At 43.5% G+C, this 24,088-nt stretch overlaps 1 protein-coding gene across 2 annotated transcripts in view; it reads right to left on the minus strand.

The window, feature by feature from the left end:
• Positions 1–24,088, minus strand: part of Hydin (HYDIN axonemal central pair apparatus protein) — a 380,287-nt gene that overhangs the window by 134,431 nt on the left and 221,768 nt on the right. For both annotated transcript variants that reach the window (XM_048792466.1, XM_048792467.1), the window contains 3 exons: positions 3,707–3,847; positions 2,959–3,037; positions 810–920 (listed from right to left, as the gene is read on the minus strand). In XM_048792466.1, the coding sequence (XP_048648423.1) occupies positions 810–920; positions 2,959–3,037; positions 3,707–3,847 (331 nt within the window). The remainder of the gene's footprint in view (positions 1–809; positions 921–2,958; positions 3,038–3,706; positions 3,848–24,088) is intronic.

Consider the following 24,088-nt stretch of genomic DNA (forward strand, 5'->3'; position numbering starts at 1 on the left):
GCATCCTGAACCCACATGATAGTCATGGTGGGAACAGTGCTCTTGTGAGACCCAGGAAGTAGCAAAGCCAAGTCCTTGTCCTGGAGCAAGACTGGATGGGCTGGTGTGTGGGTGCATCCACGTGAAACCCACCAAGCTGGCAGGCCTGAGGTGTGGTGAGCCAGGGTGCACTGATCTGTCCCAACCTGGGCCCACTGCAAATGCCCACTCCACACAATGCGTGGCCCCAAGCCTCAGAGCATCCATGATCCACTGACACGAGTGTGGGAAAATGGAAGTCAGGTAGACCCAAATGGAGATTAAAATAAATTTGATCCAATAGTGTTGGTACTTTTCCAAGCCCTGATTAGCATAAATTTAGACCAATCGTGGTTGATCCAAATGCTATATAAACTCCTAGACTAGCACACTGAAGTGGCAACTCCTATTGGGTCCCCTCTCCACTATTAGAGCTCTTGTCTCTTTTCCCATGGGAATAAATCTCACTCTTTTGCTCTTACTCTTCCTGGCCTGTGGATTTCATTCTTTGAATTTGCAAGGCAAGGACCCAGAATGAAGAAATTGGTGGTGAATGCTGGGTTTGCTGTGACTGGAGGGAATGGCCCACCATTAAGAACTGCAACATGCCACTCTCCAGCTTTGCCAAATGCAATCCTCGGATCTAACATCAGCAGGCATTCCCTTCCTTGACTAGCTGTACTAAAATGGGCTTTCTTTGCTGCAAAGACTTGCAGCTTACACAGACCCCCCTTGCCAGCAGAAGCAGAGAAACTAGTTTTATCCCAAAATCCGTTTTCAGTAGGACTTACTTCTTCTATCCCAATGGTAAGCATCTCCTCCTGTTCAAAGATCCATGGGGATTCTTGAAACTCCACCTGACTCTGACTTCTTTCTGTTTCAGTAGAGTTATTTTTTATTCCCTATAAATTAAAGATATGGGAAAATCTATAAGCAATCATAATGGAGCATAGATATGCACCTCCCCATCACTGACATAGAAAGGAAGCATGTGGTATATAATTATAAAAATAGTATGTTTTCCCCAGGGAGATAATTGGACAATGTCCAAAATGTGCACAATGTACGTAACACTGATGTTTACTTCAGTGTTATTTATAATCACAAAATTCTGGAAGCAAACCAGCTGCCCATCAATAAAAGTTCATCTTAAATAAAGTGTATGTGGTCCCTCTTTCTATGGAGAGGGTACAATGTATATTTACAGACCAAGGATGATGGAGTGGAAAATCAGTTCCATTCATATAAAATTACATAGGCCCTGTGGGCCTGAAGGTGTGAGTGGGTGTAAATGAACAAGACACCACTTCTATTCAACATAGTTCTTAAAACACTGGCATTTTGAGATTTGCATATGCAAACAGATATCTGGGAGTTTGCTAAAAATTTCAGTAGTATTTTTCCATAAATGATGGAATTTTGAGAATTTTAAATTTTTTTGTATTTTTAAATTTCCTATGACAAACACCTTTGAAAATAGAAAAAAAAAATTAAAAGACAAGTGTTCTATATACTCACACTGAAAATTTTGAAAAATACAGAAAACTCCAAGGGGAAAAAAAAATCAATCAATAGGTTATACTATAAGTACAGGTGTATGTGTGTTTATATTCTATATGTATCTGTATCTCTCTTTCTATATATATATTTATATTCTGATTTTTTTAGTTGAAATTATGAGTGTCACCTTCCTGTGTGACTGAATATTCTTCACAAGGATCATTTAAAATATTAAAAAATAGCTATTCCAGGCCTCTTATTTTTTTTAAATGAATTTAATGACTGTTTTTTTTATTTCTATAAAGAATATCATTGGAATTTTAATAGGAATTGCTTCAAATATGTATAGCACTGTTGGTAGTATGACCATTTTGACAATATGAATTCTGCTATGAAATTTTTAGACAAGGAACTATACAATTTAAATTTTGATATACTTGCCAAGCTGCATGTTGTAGAGGATGTGCCAGTTCAAATTCCTATTGGCCAAGTATGAAAATGCCTGCCCCTGGCCACTCTTCACCATGAATGCTACAAGCACTATTTTAATAGATTGTATATCATCCTGGACACACAGTCTTTTGTTTTTCAATGTTTTGCTACTTCTAAAGTACTATGGTGAAAATTTTTGTATGCAAATCTTTGTGTGTCTGATGGCTTTCTTTGGCCATAATTCTAGAAGGAGTATTTAAGGGTGTATGTGTGTGTGTGTGTATGCGTGTGTGTGTGTACACACACACACACACACACATATAGATTTAAAAGATGTTTTTAGTTGTAAATGGGCACAATATCATTGTTTACTAATTAATTTATTTTTTATGTGGTGCTGAGGCTCAAACCCAGTGCCTCAAACGTGTGAGGCAAGTGCTCTACCACTGAGCTATAGGCCCAGCCCTTATATACATATATAAATATTTTTTAACCCAGGGGTGCTTGACCACTGAGCCCCATCCCCACCCCCTTAAAAATATTTTGTTTTTTAAACTTTTGAAACAGGATCTTGCTGAGTTGCTTAGGGCCTTGCTAAGTTGCTGAGGCTGACCTAGAACTTGCAGTCCTCCTGTCTCAGTGTCCTAAATTGCTGGGTTACAGGTGTGTGAGGTTGTATCTGGCTAGGTGTATGCATCTTTCAAATCTCTCAATCTTCCCTTTGTTTTTGCTATGAAACTATTGAGAATATTGCTCCTTTGGGAGCCTCTGCTATGGGGGAGGAAGAGCATAAGATCCTCAGGTGTGGAAGTAACTGGCTTTTCCAGTTCAGAGCTCTCTGTCCTGGGGGATCCTAGGCTTGCCGTGGGGTGTTGGCTCTGGAGTGTGATTGGAGAGTGATCTGGATGAAGCCACAAAGCCTCATCCCAGCTTGACCCCTGGTCCTGCCTTTGTTTTATGGGAAAGACCTTCTATTTGTCAGCTCTCTCCAGGGCAAAGGAACCTTACATCTGAGATCACAGTAGATGCTGTCATTTTTTTGATTTCTTGGTCTTCGTACCCCATCTCTTCATCCATAATGATAGTCCTGGGAAGATTAATAAAATGGAGGGAATCATTCAGTTTGCAGTCATCATCACATAGTGTCACTGGCATCTTCTTCTACTGTCTTCCTCTTTCCCTCTGTCACACCCCAGAAAGTAAGGGGAAGTTCTCACTCAAGGGTCTCAAGAAGTCAGCGAGCAGTGCTTAGCTGCCCTCTGTCCCCAAATATGCAGCTAAGCCACTAAACTGGTCAGTTTTTCCTAGGCCCCAACTTATCTTTCCTGGAGCCCGGAACCCATGCCTGACTTATGGAAAGTCCTAGGAAGCTGTAGCAATTCTTCAGACAATATGAATGTGTCCTGAGTACTCAATGTTCAACTTCATAATTGTTGGAGCATTTTATTATGATAACGTTTGGTATAGTCTCATATCCTTTTGCTATCCTGGACCCAGTCCTGGCTGCAAGCCTTGGTCCTATAGAAGGACTCAGTCTCCCAGGGCTCAGGACTTAATGGATGTCTGAGAGCAGAGATAACTCTCAGCTCCTGATTCTAGAGGTCTAATCCAGGGTCTAGCACACAGAAGGCACTCACTAAACTATTGACTAGTGAATGACTGAATGAATAAGGAATGAGTATAGAGAATGAAAGTCAGATTAGAGATAAGAATGCTGTTAAAGACCAGTCCATGCTGGTTTTGCATTTGTACTTACCTAATGGAATCACTATTTTCCACCTCGGGTGACTCTACAGTAGGAGGGACTGCTGGTGAGCTGGCAGATGCTGAGGTTGCTGGAATAGACTCCATCTGGGACACAGGGGTACTATTGGGCTTCTTTGCCCATGTCACAAACCTACAAAGGCATAGGAGTGGGAGGGCTTTTGAAAATTGGTGCCCTGTGGCCAAATCCTAGACCAGGCAGATCTAGAAGGACCACCCTGTACCCTCCCATGGACTTGCCTTCTTCAAGTCTTGGCTAAGGTTTCATTTGCTCCTAAAGTCTTCTGACCTTCTATTCCAATCTCGGTCCAGTATCTCTACTCGAAGTGTCCACAGGCCTCTGGGCTTCTGCTCTCATACTTGCCTTTAGCTTTCTGAGGACTTGTCTCAAACAGGGTACCTGATACAGTGCCTGGCCTGGAGTACACAGGCAGGTCTGGCTGTGAATGAGTGGGGTATCTGCTCCCAGATAACTAGAAAGCAGGGTAGGACTAGGGTGAGGCATGCAAGGAACTCCTCTTCGGGGTCCTGCAAGTGCAGGCTCAGCCTTTTTGCATGACCTTGCTTCCTATAATGTGGTGTCTCTGGTGCCTTGCTTGCCACACCCCAGTCCTGGTCCCACCGGTGAGCTTTGCGGCCATTCAAATTGTCTGAGTAAGGGGCAAATTGGTGGCTACTCAGCTGGTACTGCGCCTGTATGTCTAGGTTCCACTGATTAGAAAGACCTTTAGATGTCACAAAGGCCACGGTGGTGGGACCACCCCTATTCTTCCTTCCCCTCAAGGTGCATGTGACTTTTTCTGGACTCTTCCCTTCTCCTTCCTCACCCATCTCAAGCCCTTAATATTAATTTCAACCCAATTTCACTTATATGTTCATTTTGGCCTCATGTGCACTCAGAGGTTCAGTAGAGATGTCATTTACTATCTGAAGCTCCCAACACTGTCCCATTTTGCCTCGGAAGTGCCACAGCATTTCATTATCACTTCATGTAGGGTGCTGTCCACTGTCTACAATGTCCTGGAGTACTATTTCCAAATTTTCAGGCACTCTATGCCACCTTCATAATTTTTGCCATATGGGTTATTACCTAATAAAGCAATTTATTGAAGAAAACTTACACACAAATTATGCTCACAAGCATACAGTTTGATGAACTTTTTTTTTACAAAGATATGTACCTGAGTAACTACTGCCACATCAACAGAAAAAATGCCAATCATCCTAAAAAGTACCCTGGTGTAAACTCATCAACTTTATATTCTCTGTGGATTAGCTTTGCCTACAGTTTCAGAGAAATGGAGCCAAAATGCATTCTTCCATGCCTGACTTCTTTTGTTCAGCATAATGTTTACCAGAATCATCATGTCACATGAAGCAACAGTTTTTCTCCAACTGAATAGCATTCTGGAATATGGATTCTTGTCCATCTTGTTGATGGACACCTAGACTGTTTCCAGCTTTGGATACTATTAGTGAAGCTGCTATAGATATTTATGTATAAGTCTTTAAAATGTGGACATATGTTTTCATTTTTTTGCTACAATTGGTATCTGGAATGTCCCTCAAAGATCCATGGGTTAAAGACTTGGATTCCAGGTTGTTGCTATGGGAGGTGGTTAAACTTTTGGGAGGTGGTACCTAAGTGGGAGGTCTTAACGTTATGGTAGGTATGTCCTCAAAAGGGATCGTGGGACCCTGGCTCCTCCTTCTTCCTCTCTGCATCCTGGCTCATGATGAAGTGAGTGGTTTTTAAAAAACTATTTACTTATTTTTCATTACAAATATTAACTCATATTAATTGTGCATATTAATGGGTTTCACTGTGACATTTCCATAATGCACATATTGTGTTTTAATCATATCCACCTTCCCTCTCTTGCTTTTACTTCTTTCTCTCCTCCCACCTGATCCCACTCCCTTCCCCTTCCCTAATAGCTCCTATTTTACTTTAAAGTTCTCTCTCTCCCCACCATGCTTTTTTAGTTTCTACATATGAGAGAAAACATGTGATACTTGTCTTTCCATGTCTGACTTATTTCATCTACCATGATGATCCCAAGTTCCGTCCATTTTTTCTGCAAGTGATATGATTTCAATCTTTCTGGCTGGAGAACATTCCATTGTGTATATAAACTACATCTATCCATTCATCTGTTGGTAGGCACCTGGACCAATTCCATTAACTGGCTATTGTGAACAATGCTGCAATATGCAGGTATCTCTTCTGTATGCTGCCTTCATTTCCTTTGGGTATGGTTGGATCATATGGTAGTTCTAGTTGAAGTTTTCTGAGGAACGTCCATACTGCTTTCCATAGTGGCTGTACAATTTTACATTCCTATTAACAGTCTATAAGGGTTCCTTTTTCTCCATATCCTCACCAGCCAGCATTTGATTTTTTTTCCTTATAGCAGCCTTTATGACTGGGATGAGAAAGAAGCTCAATGTAGTTTTAATTTGCATTTCCCTGATGGCTAAAATGTTGTGCACTTGCTCATGTGTTTATTGACCATTTGTACTTCTTCTTTTGAGAAGTGGATATTCAGATCACTTGTCCATTTTTTGATTGTATTACTTCCTCTTTGGATGTTAAGTTTTTTTGAGTTCTTTATATATTCTGGAATTTAATCCTCAGCCAGATGAATTATTAGCAAAGATTCTCTCCTTCCCATTCTGTAGATTGTCTCTTCACTTTGTTAATTGTTTTCTTTCTGGTACAGAAACTTTCTACTTAGTGGTAATCCCATTTGTCAGTTCTTGCTTTTATTTCCTGAGCTACTGTAATTCTATTTGGGAAATTGTTGCCTGTGTCTATATCTTAAAGTGTTATCCCTATCTTTTCCTCTAATAGCTTCAAAGTTTCAGTTCTTATATTAAATGATCCAGTTTAGTTAATTTTTATTCAGGGTGAGAGATAAGGATGTAGTTTCAATCTTCTACAGGCAGATGTTCAGCTTTTGAAGCACCATTTGTTGAAGAGGCTGTCTTTTCTCCAATGTATGTTTTTGGCACCTTTGTCAGGAATCAGATGGCTGTAAATGCATGGATTTATATCTGGGTCTTCTATTCTATTCCTCTGGTTGTGTCTGTTTTTATGTCAATACCATGCTATTTTTGTTATTATGGCTCCACAGTATATTTTGAAATCAGGTATTGGAATGCCTCTAACATTGCTCTTTTGGCTCAGGATTGCTTTAGCTATCTGGGGTCCTTTGTGGCTCCAAATAAAATTTTAGAATTGTTTCTTTCTAGTTCTGTGAAAAATGGACAATGGTATTTTGATGGAGATTGCATTGAATCTGTAGATCACATTTGGCAGCATGGCCATTTTAACAGTGTGGTTCTCCCAATCCATGAACAATCTTCAATTTCTTTCCTTGGTGTTCTATAATTTTTACTGTAGACATCTTTTACTTCCTTGGCTAGGACTATTTCTAGGTCTCCTTTTCTGAGGATATTGTGAATGAGATTGTTTTTCTGATTTCTTTCTCAGCAAATTTGTTACTGATGTGTAGAAAAAATACTAATTTTTGTATGTTGATTTTGTATATTGCTCCTTTGCTGAATTTGTTTATGAGTTCTAAGAGTCTTTTTGTGGAGTCTTTAGAGTCTTCTAGTATAGAATGATATAATCTGTAAACAGATAATCTTATTTCTTCCTTCCTTGTTTATATCACTTTTATTTTTCCTGTCTGATTGCTGTGGCTAAAATTTTGTAGATTGAATAAAAATGATATGAGTGGAAACCCTGACTTATTTCTCATTTTAGGGAAAAGGCTTTCATGTTTTTCTCATTCAGTATGATATTGGCTGTAAGTCTGTTATATACAGTCTTTATTATGTTGTGCTAGAACCCTTCTATATCTAGAGATGAGTGGTTTTCCTCTGCAACACACCCCTGCCATGTGCTGTCTCATCACCAGATCACCCCAAAAAAGGGGACAATGGATCCTGGACTAAAATCTCTAAAGTGAGTCAAATAAACCTTTTCTTTTTATAAGTTGACTATGTCAGGCATTTGTTATGTAATGGAAAGATGACTAACCCATTCTTCTTGGTTAAACTCATAGGGAGAGAGCATTGCTGAATTGTATGATATATGCACGTTTAACATTAGAGAAAACTGCCAAATGGTTTTCCAAAGAGGATGTAACATTTTATACTACTATGCATAGTGTCTGAGAGTTCTGCTTAGTCCACATCCTCATCCATACTTGGTATTCAGTCTTCTTAATTTTAGCCATCCAATGACTGTATAGTGATAGCACACTATCATGCTCATTAATAGGCTTATTTTATTTAATTACCTTAAAAATAGGCTTATTTTAAAGGAAAATTTTATTTAATTACTGTAAATGAAACCCTAGAATAACTTCCCATTGAAAAATCAATGGGGAAAAAAAATCCATGCTATTTTCTTGCCTGGTGAAGGCTCTGAGCTGAGCCTTGCTTACTCGTTTAAGAAGGATGATTAGTTTACTCTCCCTTTGGGAAAACATGGGGCTAGCACCATCAATGGCTGGGCTTCTTACTCTACAGAACTATGAGCTCTTGAAAGGCAGGATCTGGGGTGTTTCCTTTTTACAGACCCATTGCACATGGTCTGGTACACACTGCCTGAGCTCAACAGATGTTTGATAGAATGGATGGATGGAAGGGTGGGTGGGTGGTTGCATGAGAGCAGCTGAACAGCATGTGGGGTCATTTGGCTATTGCGCACCCACTCCTCCATCTGGGATGGCCTTGGAGAAGCGTGGTAAAGGTCTTTTCAACTCCTTTCATGAACTTCCATTTGGCTTGCTGTAGACCAGATGTCTCTAGTTGACTTTACCTTAAGCTGATGTATCATCCTGGGCAGAGGACCCATGTAGCCTTGGTGCTGGAAAATCTCCTGGGAAACTTGTTACAATATTCTTGTGCCTCATCCTTGGGTAGATTCTATTCTGATTTGATAGGTCTCGGTGGGGCTCAAGAGTTACATTTTTGAGTCTCCCCAGGTTCTCCTAATGGACAGCCAGATTGAAGAGCCACCATAGGTGGGAACAGCAACATGACAGCTCAGGATGCAGCTGATAATTAATGTGGGGTTAGCACTGTAGCCTTAACAGCTAGGGACAGTGCAAATCAGCAAGGACAATTCTGAGCACTTATGAAATCACCCCAGGTCAGGTCAGCAGAGGTACCTGAGGAGGGACCCTTTGCCAGATTGTTGTGCACATAATAGCACTCTTTCATCCAACATTTGCAACCCCTGGGATGTTGAGCTCAATGAAAAGAGAATGTGTGGGAATACCTGTAAAGGAAAAAGTATGAAACTATAGAGTCTGCATACCTGAGGAAAAACAACACTTCATTTGACAGTGATACCTAGACGAGTGGGAAGTGAGAGGTCTCTTTGGAAACAGAAGAGAGCTAACACAGCTCTTCTTGCTGGTAGGCTGAGCCACAGGAGACAGTGAAACCTTTAACAGAATGAATCCTTTAACTTATTAAAATCAGAAAACTTGCTCCAAAAAAATTGAAACAAAACACTGATAGAGTTTTTTGGATAGGATTTCACTTTACCCTAAGATATAAATGATTGGGCCCCACCATGCTGACCCAACAGGGGTAGATTCAGTTATTTTTAAAAGAGAGAGTGTAGTAAACAAGGAAAATCAATATTGCTCCAATTCCACAGCTACGCCTATCAGAATCAGTGGAGGAGCTAGGAACGGAACAGGAAAGGAACACCTTTCCTTTGTCACTTTGGCTGCGACAGAATCGCGTGAATGTCAAACATATGCTGATCAGCAACACTGGTTTGGGCTCAGCAGTTTCCCTCTTCATGTTTTATTTTGAGCTCTTGGGTAAGGATCAATGTAATCTTTTTGTGTTGCAAACTAAAAAAAAAAAAAAAAAAAAAAGCAAAAAAACCCCAAAACAACTGCCACACTTATTTCTTGTTCTTCCTTTGCTGCAATCAGTATTGTACCAAAATAAAACCCCAAAGAACAAGCTTGTGTTTCAGTTAATATTCTGGGTCAGTGTCACATGAAGTTTGCAGATGGAAAGTATATGTGGGACATCTAATGAAGTCTGTGCAGAATGGTCCAGGTTGTGGGAATAAACGGTAGCAGGGGATGGGCAGCCTTGTAGGGGGACATGCTGGTTGCCTGATTCCTTAGACGTGGATATTACGAATGTCCCCTACCAAGGGTGAAAATGGTTACTGGCTGTATAAAAACAGCTTGCAGATATGCTTTGTTTGGCTGAATAAAGAGGATCTACATTCCTATTTTTCAAATTAATAAGTGCAGCAGATGCTATTAGTGTGGTGTCTAAATCATCTTTACTAGGAGGACACGCCCTCACCTGGGTGCTGTGGGTGTTGGCTGCACCTGTATCTGGAGCATCACCCCGTCCTGATGGGAGCTGGCTTCACCTGCCCTGAGCTGCCTGGCAGGTTACATCTTCCTCCCGTTAAGGCCTGCCTTGTGAGCAAAGGACTGGCAGGTGGGGGTGGTGCTCCTGAGGGTCCAGCCTCCTTGTCCAAGTGGAGGAACTCTGAGGCAATCCACTCTTCAGAGCTCCCCACGGGATCAGGCAGAGGTTGGACTTGTTAGGAAATCACGTCTCCTCCAGCTCCCCCTGCCCTCTCTTGCTTCCCTTACTCTCCTACAGTTTCTCCTGAGAGCCCTCCCTTGACAAGTCACCTGGAGGGCCATCAGCTCAGGCCCTGCCTTGAGGGAATCCATTATAGCACTATATGACTCCAAAGATGAGGGACTCAGAAGCTTATAATTCAGGGTTCAAGTACTCTAATAGTGAGACATGCAGATTGCATGGTGGGCCAGAGCAAGGCGAGGGCTCACGGGGCCTGGGTTTGAATTCTGGTTTCTCCACTTGTACCCTATGTGACCTGGGTACCATGTTAGTGATACATCCTTCCTCATCTGCTTGTTGCAAGACTTAGTTCATGTAAAAAAAACTCAGCATGGTGGTGCCTAGGTCATGGCCAATGTCAAATGAAGGTGAGCTGTTCTTGTCCTTGGGGTTGGTAAGGATTACAGTCATTTTTGGAATTCAAACAAGGGGAAGGGAAGTTCAATAAGCTTTCCAATTCCTATGAGCACAACTCTTTGTTGGCCACCTGTGCTAAGGTGGAGTTGGTGAAAGACAGCTGAGTAGCTGAAATTCAAGTTACTCAGACCTGAGAGGATAAAAACCACATTTCTGAAGGTTCTCAGAAAAAACTGCAATTGAAGCTTCTAGAACAGTGGTCCTTGCTGTTGGCTGTCCACTGGGATCATGAATGGAACCTCAAGAAAGATGGGTGCCTGGGACCCAACTACAGAGGTCCTGATTTACACGGCATCCATCTGTTTCAAATTTGACATGATTCCAAGGTGCCCTCAAGCCTGAGAAGCAGTGGCCAGAAGATGGTGGTGAGAAGGCCGCAAGGAAAATGGTGATAAGCAAGTGTGCCGAGTAGGAGTGCTCATTAAGTGCCTGCAGCCAACGTATTCATCAATCACTCCCCACCAGGTACTACCCAAGCACTTTGTAAGCACATTATCACCTTAACAATCCACATCTCCAGTGACAAATCTGGGGCTCAGAGAGCAAATCAGTGGCTGAGCCAAGTTAGACTGACACCAAAGCTCACACTCTTAGCAAATGTGCTGGACTCTACCTGGTCAACTCTACCTGGACTCTACCTGGTGGCGGCTCTCCTGGGTTGCTTCGTGCACATGACAGCAACTCATAAATCAGGCCACTTCATAGGAAAAGCACCTGGGACCCACAACACAAGGAATGTGCGATGCATCCTCTAGAGCCTTTCCTTGAAGAGGGACCCATCCCGGTTGCAGAGTCCAGATGTGACAAGACACTGTCACCCTTGCCTTGAAGGGATTTCCCAGGAGCGCTGCTGTGAGGCAGAGGACTGTGGCCAGAATCTACCTCAAGGCTCTCGGGTGGGATTTCTGAGTGAAATGGCCACTTCTACAAAGCTCCAGAAGGTGTCCCCACTGCTACATGCTCTTGGAGAGGCCACCAAGCAGGTAGGCTGTGAAATCACCCTTCTAATCTGATCAGCTTCAAAGCTCTTGAGAAATACTTTCAAAACAGGGTGGGTTAAAAAGTCAATTTCTTTTAATGTCTGGCCTCCCATAGATGTAGTTTGCTTTGAGGGAATTTTAATTAATATGAACTTGTAGATAAATCCAACAGATTCTTTACGAATCACATCACTAAGCGAACCCAGCCGACAACCCTGACTCAAAGGGTTCCGATGGGCACGGATGCTTTCCTCAGAAGCCAGTTTAGCTCCTGGTGAGTCTCTAAATGGCTTATGTCCTCCACTGATGTTAAAGACAGTGGGGGGAATGCTTTAAAGAGAAATAATCTGTAATAAAGTGACTAGATTTCTTCTATAAAAGCAGATATAAAAGCAGAACAAAAATTTTCATAACACTCAAAATTGAAATGAGTTACCTCATTTATCTATGGAATAACTGATCTGCTATCTCAGGAAACTGGACTAAACTGAATTGCAAATAGAATCGGACCACATAGACCACAATATGATGATGATTTTCAAGTTCAATATAAAGGGTCTAAAGTCCTATCTACTCTGTAGGTCCCCCTGTGCTTTGCCTTGAGTCACTTACAGGTGGACCATGAAGTTCTGTTTGAGAGGTGGCTTACAGCTCTCTCATTAGCCTCTGAGGCTGATCTGACCTCCTGGTCAGATAAACTAGCTAATCTATCACAGCAAGAGCGGAGATTCTTGGTGGTTGGGCTATAGGAGGCCTGGAGGTACCTGAGGAGGCTCCCTCAGACAGCCTACTGTTCTCACAGGGGACTTCAACTTACTAATAATCACTGCATATTTGTAACAGGGGTGATGAGGTATCAACATTCATTTTATTATTAAACTAAACACCTGTTACGGGAACTTTTGCATTCATCATGAGATTTCTCACTAAAATGGGAGTGGGGTCAAGGAACATGTGGAGTAAGAAAGGCGCCTCCTAGCTCAATGAAAACATCACTGACCTTGAGGAGAAGCAGTTCCAGTTAAGTCAGGGGTCAAAAGCCAGCTCAAATTGGGTTGGGGAGTTAGCAGAGGTTTTCTTAAGAGTTGCCTGCTACAGAGCTGGTGATTAACAGAGCAAGAGGACTGAGACGGTGCATTTGTGCTGAAGTTATAAGGACAGGCAGCATGACCCTATCAGGAGAGAGAGGAGATACTGATAGAGAGAAGCAGACAGGAAGTTTGCAAACTAGTAAGATGCTATTTTCTGTCAAAACATTCATACATTTTACAAAAAAAAAAAAAAAAAAGTGAAGGGCTCATCTTCCTCTTGAGTCAGAGGGAAAGAAATGAGCTGATGAAAGCCCAGCGGAAAGAAGCCATCTCTGGCCTGGGCTGCAGCCCGGGGAGGCCCGGGGGAAGAGCAGCCCAGCTCAGTGTGAGAGGAACCCTGCAGGGAGGTTCCCAGGCAGGACAAGGGTGGGGAGAGCCGGGAGGAAGGGTCAATCCAGGAAGAGCTGCTGGAGGAGGGAAGCCAGAACCCAGAAAGGCTGGGAGGCGGGGCAGGGCCAGGGGAATGTCCCCATCAGCTTTGCCAGTTGCTTTCCAGAGCCACTGTGTCTGAACTCCCATCAGCAGCGTCAGAGCTGCTATTCCTCCTGTGCCTAACAGCACTTGGTACCATCATCTAATTTTATCCCATCTGGTGGGTATGTAATCGTGTCTGGTGGTTGTTTTAATTTCCACTTTCAAGATTACTAATGAGGTGGAACATCTCTTTATTCTTTATTGGTCACTCATATTTCTTCTTCTGTGACATAACTGTGCATCATGTTCTCTCATTTTTAAATTCAATTATGTCTTTTCTTTCAAAGGAGCTCTTTATATACTATGCACACTAATCATTTGAAGATAATGCATATGCTAAAAATTTCTCTTGGTTTGTGACTCGTCTTTTCACCCTCTTTCCGGTATCTTTTGATGAATAAAAGCTCTCTGATTTAATGCAGAAGTTATGAATAGTTTCATTGTGCTTTTGTGCTTTTTTGTGTCTTATTTAAGAGATTCTTCCTTACTCAGAAATTGTCAGCGAGTTATCCTACATTTTCTCCAAATTAAAAAAAAATTTGACTTTCACATTTATATCTTTAACCCATATGGAATTAGTTATTTTGTATAGTTCAAGTTTAGGGATCCATTCAGGCCCTGCTCTATATAGAAAATGGACTATTCCTAAGATTACTTACTGAATTGGCAATTCTATCTCCTTCTTTTAACATTTTCAATTTTTGTCAGGTTTCTATACATTACGGGTCTGTTTCTGGGTTCTTGGTTCTGTTCTTTTGTTTTGTTTGCCTACCTGTGCACAAATGCACTTTTAACATTATGGTTTTACATTTTGGAGGGATTCAGCTCATCTCATCCCTTTCTTCTTTCATATAAATTTCAGGATCAACCTGTCAGGATTTTGATTGGAATTACATTGAAGCTATAAATCATTTTGGGAAGAAATGACATTTTTACTAAATTGAGTCTTTTAAAATCAGTGAAAAAGTATGTCCCACTATTTATTAAGGAGTTCTTTAGTGGCTTGATGAAATTATTTTACATATGAATGTTTGTTTTTTGGTCAGATATATTCCTAAGTACTCCTTTTTTATTGCATTATATCTCTTATTTTTTGCTATACAGAAATGCAATAGATTTTTATAACTTTAATTTTTTTGGTGCTGAGGATCAACTCCAGGGCTTTGCACATGCTAGGCAAGCACTCTGCTACTGTGCTCGATCCTCCCCAACCCTGATTTTTAAAAACTTAATATCAATCCATCCTCCTTACTGAATCATTTTACTAGTTCTAATAATTTGTAGATCATTTGGGGTTTTCTATGTAGATAATCATGATATGATAGCTTCAGTTCCAACCCTCAGTAACTCAGAATCCAACTATATTTGGTGGTAGTTAATATTAAGAGGTAATTAAGTTCCAATGAGGCCATCAGAGTGGACCCTAATCCAGTATGTGTGGATCCAGGGAGAAGATGCTTCTCTATAGCCAAGACATGGGCCTGGGACAGATCCTGCTGCCTAGCCCTTGGAAGATGCCAGCCCTGCCACACCTTGGACTCAGGCTCCCAGCCTCCTGAGCTGTGAGAAAACAAAATTCTGTGGTTTAAGCCATTGAATCTGTGATGCCTTGTCATGGCATCCTGAGCAAATGAATCCAAACACTCAGACTCCTTAGGAACTTTTCTGTGAGAAATCTGGCAGCCCATCCATGCCTTAAAATGTGAATAAATATATATATATATTTGTATTTTGGACCATCATATTACTGGAAATGATGCTCCCTCTCTTGAAAAATTCTTTCTTCTCAGTTATGTGGCTGCTTTCTTCTGATTCTCTTACCATGTCTTTTTTCTTGGCCTCCTTGGCTGAGTCCTCTAATTTTGCCTACCCTTTAAATAGAAGTTCCATTCTTAATCCTCTTCTTAGAATCACAGAATGTTAACACGAGAAACCACAGTATCCTGACACCCCTAACTCCTCCTCTGCAAAGTGAAAAGGACCGGGACCGAAGAAGCCAAGACCTCACAGTCACTAAACGTCTCCCATGTCCTCACTGGACCAAGCAGGACTCAGATCTTCATCCTCATTGTTGTCACTTTCTGAACCTTTCAGAAGATCTTAAATGAACAGGTGGGGCTCAGGGCCATGGGCTATAATGTGACAGGAGGAGCTAAGTTGTACAATGGGGACTTGAAGATCTATGTAAAAAATAATCGAATGCATCCCTGAAGTCCTGTTTGCTGGGGACGATTTCTATTGTTAATCTGGTGTCACACGGCACCTTCCTACACACCATGCCTCATGCCGAAGGAGCCCAAGTTTCTATTTTCTACATTGATTCTTACTCTGGGGAGGGGGAGTGGCAGCTATTTGTGGTGCTTTAGCGTGATCTTTTCCAGTCACAGACCCTTGTTCTCCATCTACCACCAGTCTTAGACTGCCCCCCCTCAACCATCACCTACCTAGTTCTTTCCACCAAAACACAGGCACCAACCTTGATGCACCCATTCCTAACCCACCTCCAGCTCCTCGAGAAGTCCCACCCATTCCTCCTCTACAATACCTCCCAGCTGGCCATAAACCACAACAATTTTCTTAAGTTAACAAGGTCCTCGGTGGTCCAGAGCCTTGTAAATTCAGCCCAACTTCAGGATCATCATTACTTGTTGATTTCTCCTTCACAATCTTCCTGAAGTGAGCTCAAGGGCTAGGCGAGCTTGCTTGTTCTTGCTCAGGCTCACATGATTCTTAACGAGGCCAATATGGTTTTCTTCCAGTGTTGGGAAGTTCAAAATGACGGGATTAAAAGTGAGGTTCTGCAGTAATTCTCTGGTCAACACTGTGGTTGACCCACATGAAATTCCAGAAGGAATTCAAGGTACCTCCCACCTCTGTGTGGGGCCTCACTTTCCAAGCTCAGGGAAGTAGCGGGCCATGTAGTCTGCCTCTCTATTTCTCAGCTCACAGAACATGTTTTATTCATACATGTTCTTTCAGAGCCTTTGATGGTGAATAGGGATGAGAATACACAAGATAACTGGAGAAATAGTTAGGCCACCACCATCACCACAAGCTTTAGTACCATCTTTGACTATTTATTATGTAATGGGCATTTAATTTGACAACTCTGTGAAAAGCACACATGTTCTGGTGTCTGTGTTTCCAACAACTCCAACAACCTGCATTAATAACCATGGTGGGCAGAAAATGGCACTCCAAAGATGTCCATGTCCACATGCCCAGAACCTGTGACTATGTTAACTTATGTGGCGGAGTTTTTGACAGATGTGATTAAGTTAAGAGAATTTGGATGGGGACATTATCCTGAACTGTTCAGGGAGGCCCAGTGTAATCAAAGGGTCCTTAAAAGTGGCAAAGGCAGGCAGAAGAAGAGAGTCAGAGAAAGACAGGATGACAGAAGCAGGGTCAGACAGATGCTATGTTGCTGGCTCTGAGGCTGAGGAATGTTGATAGCCCCCCAAATGCCGGCAAGAGAAAGGATTCTCTCAAGTCTTCAGAAAGGAAGGCAAACCCTGGCTACACCCTGATCTCGGCCCAGTGAAACTCATTCTGGACTTCCTACCTTGAGAACTATAAGATGATGTAGGAGCCCAGGATTGTCAGTGCCCAGAGTGTGGTAGATGAAATAATGACAAGACTTTTCCTGGGAATTGAGAGTCAGGCAAAGACTTACTGACACAATTTTTAATTTAGTGTGTGCCCCAGCCCTCCATTCATATGTTGAAGCCCTAATCCCCAGTACCCTGGTCTTCCCAGGTGGGGCTTTGGGAGATAATTGGGTTTAGATGAGGTCATGAGGGTGCCCTTAGGAGAAAAGACAACAGTGTGCTTTCTCTTTCTTTGCTATGTGAGCACAAGGTGAGAAGCAGACAGCCCTCGCTAGAACCCAATCATGCTGATGCCCAGACCCCAGACTTGCAGTCTTCAGAAATGAGAAAATAAATGCCTATTGTTTAAGCCACCCTGTCTATGATATTTTGTTATGGCAGCTTGTGCTGGTGCTGACTAATATAGTGTGTGCTAGTGTAGGAATTTCTTTCAACACTGCTTTGTAAGCTTAAACAGACTTAATGTAACTCAAATGGTAATTCAGGATTAGCCAACTCAGCCCCACCCCCATGGGTTCCTAGAGAAAGCCCAGGAACTGCGGGGAGGAAGAGAGGAGGGGGGAGGACTCCTCTGTCCCCTCTTTCACTCAGCATCTCTGCTCTCAGGTGATTTACATAAAGAAGGGTTCTGCTGTAGAGTCTGAACACGCCAAGTGAAATAATATGCAGGTGTATAAATTATACTTATTTAAAGACATTTACTATATAACAAACTTTAATAAATCATGTCACAAATATTATATTTAATTATAGTTATATTCTACATGCACTTCAAGACTAATTAAATAAATGGTGCTCTTGAGAAGCAAAATAACCCCTTAGATCTTAGGTCTTGTGTGTCGCCCCTCCCTTCAGTTAGACATTGTTACTTCCCTTGTGGCAAGGAACCAAGCTGTAGGAATGATACCCAGAGGAAAAGCAATTCAGCCTCTGTGGCGTGAGGCAAAACTTGAATTTCTAAACCTGTTAAGAGCAGGATGGTGCCAGAGATTCATGCCCTTCTGAGTGGGTACAAGGTGGCTTTCCCTAGAGCTCCTCCCACCCACTTCCAAGGATGGGAAGGGGGCAGTGGTACTGCGGGCAGGATGCAAGGCAAGACTATAGCCCCACGGTGACGCTCTACCCAGGCCATGGCTGCAACTCTAGAACCCGTGGCCTTCCTGTGATGGCATCATAGTGAGGAGAGAGCCAAGGGGATCAGGAAGCTGGCTCTGCTGCCAACGTGCTCCCTGGGGGCCCGATGTGGTACAAGAGCTGAAGGGACACCCAAGGTTTCTGACTCTGCACAGTCAGGTCAAGGAAATCCTCAGTTCCTGCCTGAAGGAACCACCTGCCTTTCACAGTCAGTTGGGGTGTGGTTGTCACTAAAAAGTGACACACTCTTAGCACAGGAGGCTCCACTTCTTGGAGCTTTCAGCCACTGAGCCAGGGGCTCAGGATCAGTCTGGGAACCTTCATCCAGGGGCTCCTTCTCTCCACTGGGCACTTGGCCTGCCAGGGGCAGCAGGGGTCTCCTTACCCTGCTAGGGCCAACTGACCAACTTCTTCCCCACCCCAGGAGACACTGTGAGCATTCCCTCCAGATTTCTCCACGGTGCAATATTTGAAATATGGAGAAGCAGAGGGCAGCATGCTTTTAAATTGTGTCGTGAACTAGCTGTGGGTTTTTATGAGTCTGTTGTTTCCCATCTAGTTCAGAAGTTCTTCATGGGCAAAGACTGCTTCCTACTTAAACTCTCTCTTCTTCCCTCCCTCTCCTTCCCTCTTTTCTTCCTGTCCTTTGGGCTTATTCTGGATATTTCTCTGTCTCCCTTCCCCTACTTGTAAAGTCACAACAATAATAGTTTTCTAAATAATTGCTGTGTACAAGGCCTGGGGAAGATGAAACAAGGCCATCTTTGGAAATGCCTAGTGTATACCAAGGGCTTATCTGTCTACCTTGTGCCCCATGAATAGTTTCCATGCTTATCTCTGTTGGTTCCTCAACTCCAATAGACCAGGATGGGTCTCAATTGTCTCTGTCAACACCACAGCACCAAGCACAAGGTCTGTATTCACAGAAGGTTCATTTAAGCAAAAAATGGGCATATAGTAATAAAACAGACAAATGTGCTATGATCTGTCAGAAGGCAATGGTTAAGGTGGAGGCTCTGCAGTCAGTGCAGAAATGGTGTGGGAGCCATTGTGTGGGCTCAGGCATCGGGACCTCAGTTTCAAAGGGGGATGCTGCTCACCCTCACTCTCTAGAGTTAGAGTGGTGCTGGGCACGTGGTATGCACTCAGTTATTGTTATTGCTGATGGTCAACTGCAGAGCTTTCCTCTCATTGCTCCCAGTATCTCCATATTGAGGATTTGGCATTGCCCAGCTATCTACAGAAAAGACTTCCTGCTTGAGAGATTTTTCTTTGTGCTCTGGAAAGCAGTTAAAAGAGCTTCTCTCATAATAAAGATGTGAATTTGTTCGTACTGTACTGGTGGTCTTGGCCTAAGGCCTCAAAGGCAGGCATGCTACCTTTCATACCAAAGATCAAAACTGCAGAACCAGGAAATGTAAAGGCACCTGCACAGCTGGTGCTCAGGGCTCCATGGTGACAGGGCTGTGCTGGGAGTGAAGTCTCATCATGGGATGCTTCTCCAGTGTCTGAGGGATAGAGCAGGTTTGTCAAGTCTCTGGGATACTGCTAAGGGGGTCTTGCCCCTCAGATAACCTTCTAAGCAGCTTAAACCCATTTCATAATGAGAGGCCCAACTCTTTGGCTTAGGACTAGAGAGGGAGATACCATGGGCCTTATCAGTCACTATGGTGGGCATCTTTGTTCTTTGCTGCCTGGCATCCATCCTCTCTTTCTCTGGTCAGGTACCTTCCATGTCCCACCAGGAGCCAGTCTGTCTCTAACTTTCAGCCTGGCTTAGGGCTAACAGTGATTTCCCCAGGTCAAAGCTGAGAGGCACAGGAGTCCATCAGAGCCAATGAGCTACAGCAAACCGTTCACCAGCACTTCTGAAAAGAGTCTCTACCTCTTCTCTAGACTTAGCATATGGAGAGCTGGGGCTGCTGAGTCACCCTGAACTATGTGTGCAGGACCTGGCTGAGAATAGAGCCAGCATGGCAGAGGGCAGAGCCAAGAGGCAGTGGAGGAGACACCACGTGCAGAAGACATTGTCCTAGCCCTGGATTAAGCTGTGCCTGAAGTGGAAACCCAGACTTCTTAGTTACATGAATCAACAATTCTGCTTTTCTGTTAGAATCAGGCTCATAATTGCTTACAATGAAAAGATTCCTTATTTTACAGTTATAAAGTGAACCTAGTTATAATCTCTGGGACCTGTGAATGTGACCTTGTATGGCAGAAGGGACATTATAGACGTGACTACAGGAAGGCTCCAGAGAAGTGGAGATTGTCCTGGACTCTCTGGGTGAGCCCACTGATAAAAATAACAGATGTCCTTAACAGAAAGAAGCAGAGGATGACAACACTCCAGAGAATGGAGGAGAGACAATGTAAGATCAGAAGACTTCAGGCTTTGGGCTTTGAAGACGGAGAAGAGGCCATGGGCCAAGGAATGTAGTAGCTCTAGGAATTGGAAAAGGCAAGAAGAGGGATTTTCCCTAGAGCTTCGGAGGGAGCACTGGTGGTGGCCCTGTGAATACCCTGGCAGCAGTCCAGTAAGACCGGGTCCGTACTTCTGACCTACAGAAATGGAAGAGATGGGAGATGCGGTAGTTCCTGTTCCTACTGGGCTCATTCTTTGGGCTGTGAAATCCATCTTCCTGGCCTTGGCCAGCCTTTGGCCTAGTATAAGAAAGGGATTTTCTATATTTTGTCAGAAGGAAGGGGAGTCTGGGTTGCTCATCTTGGTGTCCAAACACTCTGTAGTTCCAATACTTTAGGATTCTGCAACTCTCATTCTCATTTTTGGAATGAAGGAGAGGACAGACCCCCTGGAGAACCTAGAAAGAGCTTCCAATTTGGGACTGTTCAGCATATCCTGGGGACAGCTGAACTTCTAGTCACACCTCACCTAACCCTGACAACTCTTAGGTTTCCAGTGTCCACAGAGAATGGAGGTGAGTAAACCAGGGGCACAAGGTCACGTGGCTAGAAGGACAGAGCTTGGATTTCAACTTTCTAGGTCCGACTCCACAGCCCAGGATCTCAACTCCCACGAACATATCACCTGTTAGAAAAGTTCCACTAGCAGAGCAACAGACCTAGGGATGATGAAGATACTGACTGAAGCACCAGAGAATGAGGGTCCCTCCACCATCCCCGCAGCCCTGCCACCTCTTCTCCCAATCAACACAGGCAACTGGTGCTCATCATAGAAAAATCAATGTGAAAGCAAGTTCCTTTGTTGCAGGCTTTGGCTCCCTTAGGCCTTCATATTTAATTTATTTATACTTTGATTTGGAAATGAGGAGCTGAAGCAGTCTGTGGGGATTTCTTGGGCCCCGTGTTCTGAGTTGTAGCACCTTCTTGGCCTTGCGGCTCTGAGACTAGGTAGAGAAGCCAGCCCAGCTAGGGCTCCCCGAGGGCTGGGCCTCCCATCTGGCCTCTTAAAGGTAAAGGCTGGTTCAAGTCCAGGCATTTCCTTGTGCTCCTCTCTTACAAAGGTGCCGTGAAGCATCATGTTCTGGTCAAGCTTCCCAGCTACACTGAAGAGATCAACCCCATGGGGGCTCAGTCCTATAGTGACAGCTCCAGCTGCAGGCACAGCCAACCCTCACTGTTCACGCCAGTGTCCTCATCACATGTGCATGTGTGAGGGGGACTGACAGTCATCTGAGCACAGCCAGTCTAGAATCTTATCTTGGATGTGAACCAACATGGATCAGCACGTCTTTAAGGCTCTCCCCCTTCTGAGTACTTACTTAGCATGCTTGTCCATTTTACTACGTTCTCTGCTCTTATATGTGATATGAGGGCCAATGGGAAAAATGTACTCAAAGATGCTTTAAATGAGTCAGAATGGCCTGCAAAATCACATACACACGTGCACAGATGTGCACACATGCACACACACACACATACGCATGACAGGTATATATGTTGTGACAGGAGTACTCAAAATGCCTAGGCATCCTTTCACCTGCCTAATAGAAGAAAAATAAACCTCTCTCTTATGCTTTTTTTTTTTTTTTAACTGACTGTAAGGCTTAGAAGATTTCTAATTGGAAAAAAAAAAGTTAGTGTTGATATAGCTGATAAAAGTGACCTTCTGCCAGTGTTTTTCTAATAGTCCACACAGGAGGAGTCTGGAGGGCAGGTGTCTGTTCTGGGTGACATTTATCCCTTGGAGCCTTTCCACTTGGCAGGTGCCAGAAAATTGACAGAAAAGAATCTTAAACTGGTTATGAAGTCATCCCTTTCTTTTCTTTTTATAAATTCCCAGAAAGGAGCAGTTGATGAACTAAAAAATACTCTGGGAGGATCTAGTCTTTCTAATGATGGTGGTAGGCTCTCGGGCTCTGGAACTCCAGGGGTGACAGGACAGATGTGCTCCTGTCCTTACAGGAGTTAAGAGCCCTCTGGGAAGATGGACATTGAGCAGTAAATACAGGTGTGAGTGACGCACATCTCCAAGGAGGTGAGGCTGCCAAGGCCGGGGTCTGGCCTGGGCAAGGCCTCAGAGAGGCTTCCCTGGGGGAAGGATGTGGAAGCTGAGACTTGAGGGGGAAGCAGGAGGTGTCTGGGTGGGAGTGGGGAAGAGCTTCTTCCAGAAGGCGCAGTTGGACAGAAACAACACTGGGTGGGACAGAGTTGGCATGTTAGATGAACAGAAAGAAGATGAATGTGGCATGTGGTGAGGAGAGAGCCAAGTGGGAAGGAACCCGAGAGGAACTCAGGCACCAGCACCTGCAAAGCCTGGTGGAATAGCATGCTGTTTTGTACCCGATTCTAAGAAGCCTGGGTACTCATTAAAGACTTAAATCAGGGCAGCCACATGCTTGTCACTTGATGTTTATGTGGAACACATTGGCCATGAATCACCTGGGAGGCATCCAACAGAAGACTTTGGGAATGTAGTGGACTTGGAACTCTAGCATGGGGTGGAGGTTAGATACACATTTGGAAGCCTCAGGAAGAGACTGACTAAAGCTACGGGGGCCAGTCAATCACTTGGAAGAGAAGAGGCCTAGTCCTGTGACTTCGGTGCAGTTGTTACTGACAGAGAGCTGAGAGGGAGAAGTCAAATGGATAAGAGGAAAAGCAGAGAAGATGGCATTCTACAAGTCAAGAAAGGAATCTGTGGGTCAACTGTGCTGAATGCTGCTGAGAGTTATCTTGTTGAAAACCGCCCCCCCAAAACCTGACTCTTATTCTCTTGATTACAAGACTCACCACTGCCTCCAATAAACAATCTAAGTTCCTCTTGGAATTCCAGGGCTCTCACACAGTACTGCTAACACACCTCCTTTCCACACTCCTCTCCCATGATGTCTTCCAGACAAGGGAGTCTGAGGTCCCACCATGTGAATGGTGCTTGTGGCATTGTGGTTAGGTACCTGGAATTTGCTCTCTAGCATCCATTCTCTTGTCTGTCAGTGTTGGTTAGAGATCTACTCCCTCACACCTGCTGCAGTCTCAGAGCTCCAGGGGTCATCATCTGTAGCCCCTGGTGTGGAGCACGTGGCCAGGACAACAAGGATTAGTGCATCACCCTTCCAATTAGGGGTGGGGACAGGAAATGTGATTAAGTTGGTCTGATCAAAGTGAATCGCCTAGAAGTTCTGGGACAAATTACTTATGTTCTTTCTAGTGGTTCAGGGTTTGGAAAGACATGGCCCTAAGAGTGCCAGCAGTCATTTGGTGTCTATGAGAGGAAAGCGAGTCTGAGAATGAGATCAACCACCCACCAAAGCAAGTAGAGCTGAGAGACAGAGAACCTGGCTCTGATGATGATATTGTCAGAATGTGTTTTAGGCCAGGCCAGAAGCCAGGATGAAGCTGGGCTTTTGAGTTTGGGAATCAATGACTCTCTCCTTTTAATTTTCACTTAGGGTCAGGTTTTCTGTGATTTGCAACAAAATGAATCCATGAATTCTATATAACATGCACCTGCAGTTCTGTTCCTTAGAATGCTTTCCTTCCTCTCTGAAATATGTGACCATGACTCCTAAGCACACCCTTTACTGACTCTGCTTGGCAG

Source organism: Marmota marmota, unplaced genomic scaffold (genome assembly GCF_001458135.2).
Source record: "Marmota marmota marmota unplaced genomic scaffold, marMar, whole genome shotgun sequence".
Lineage (NCBI taxonomy): Eukaryota > Metazoa > Chordata > Mammalia > Rodentia > Sciuridae > Marmota > Marmota marmota.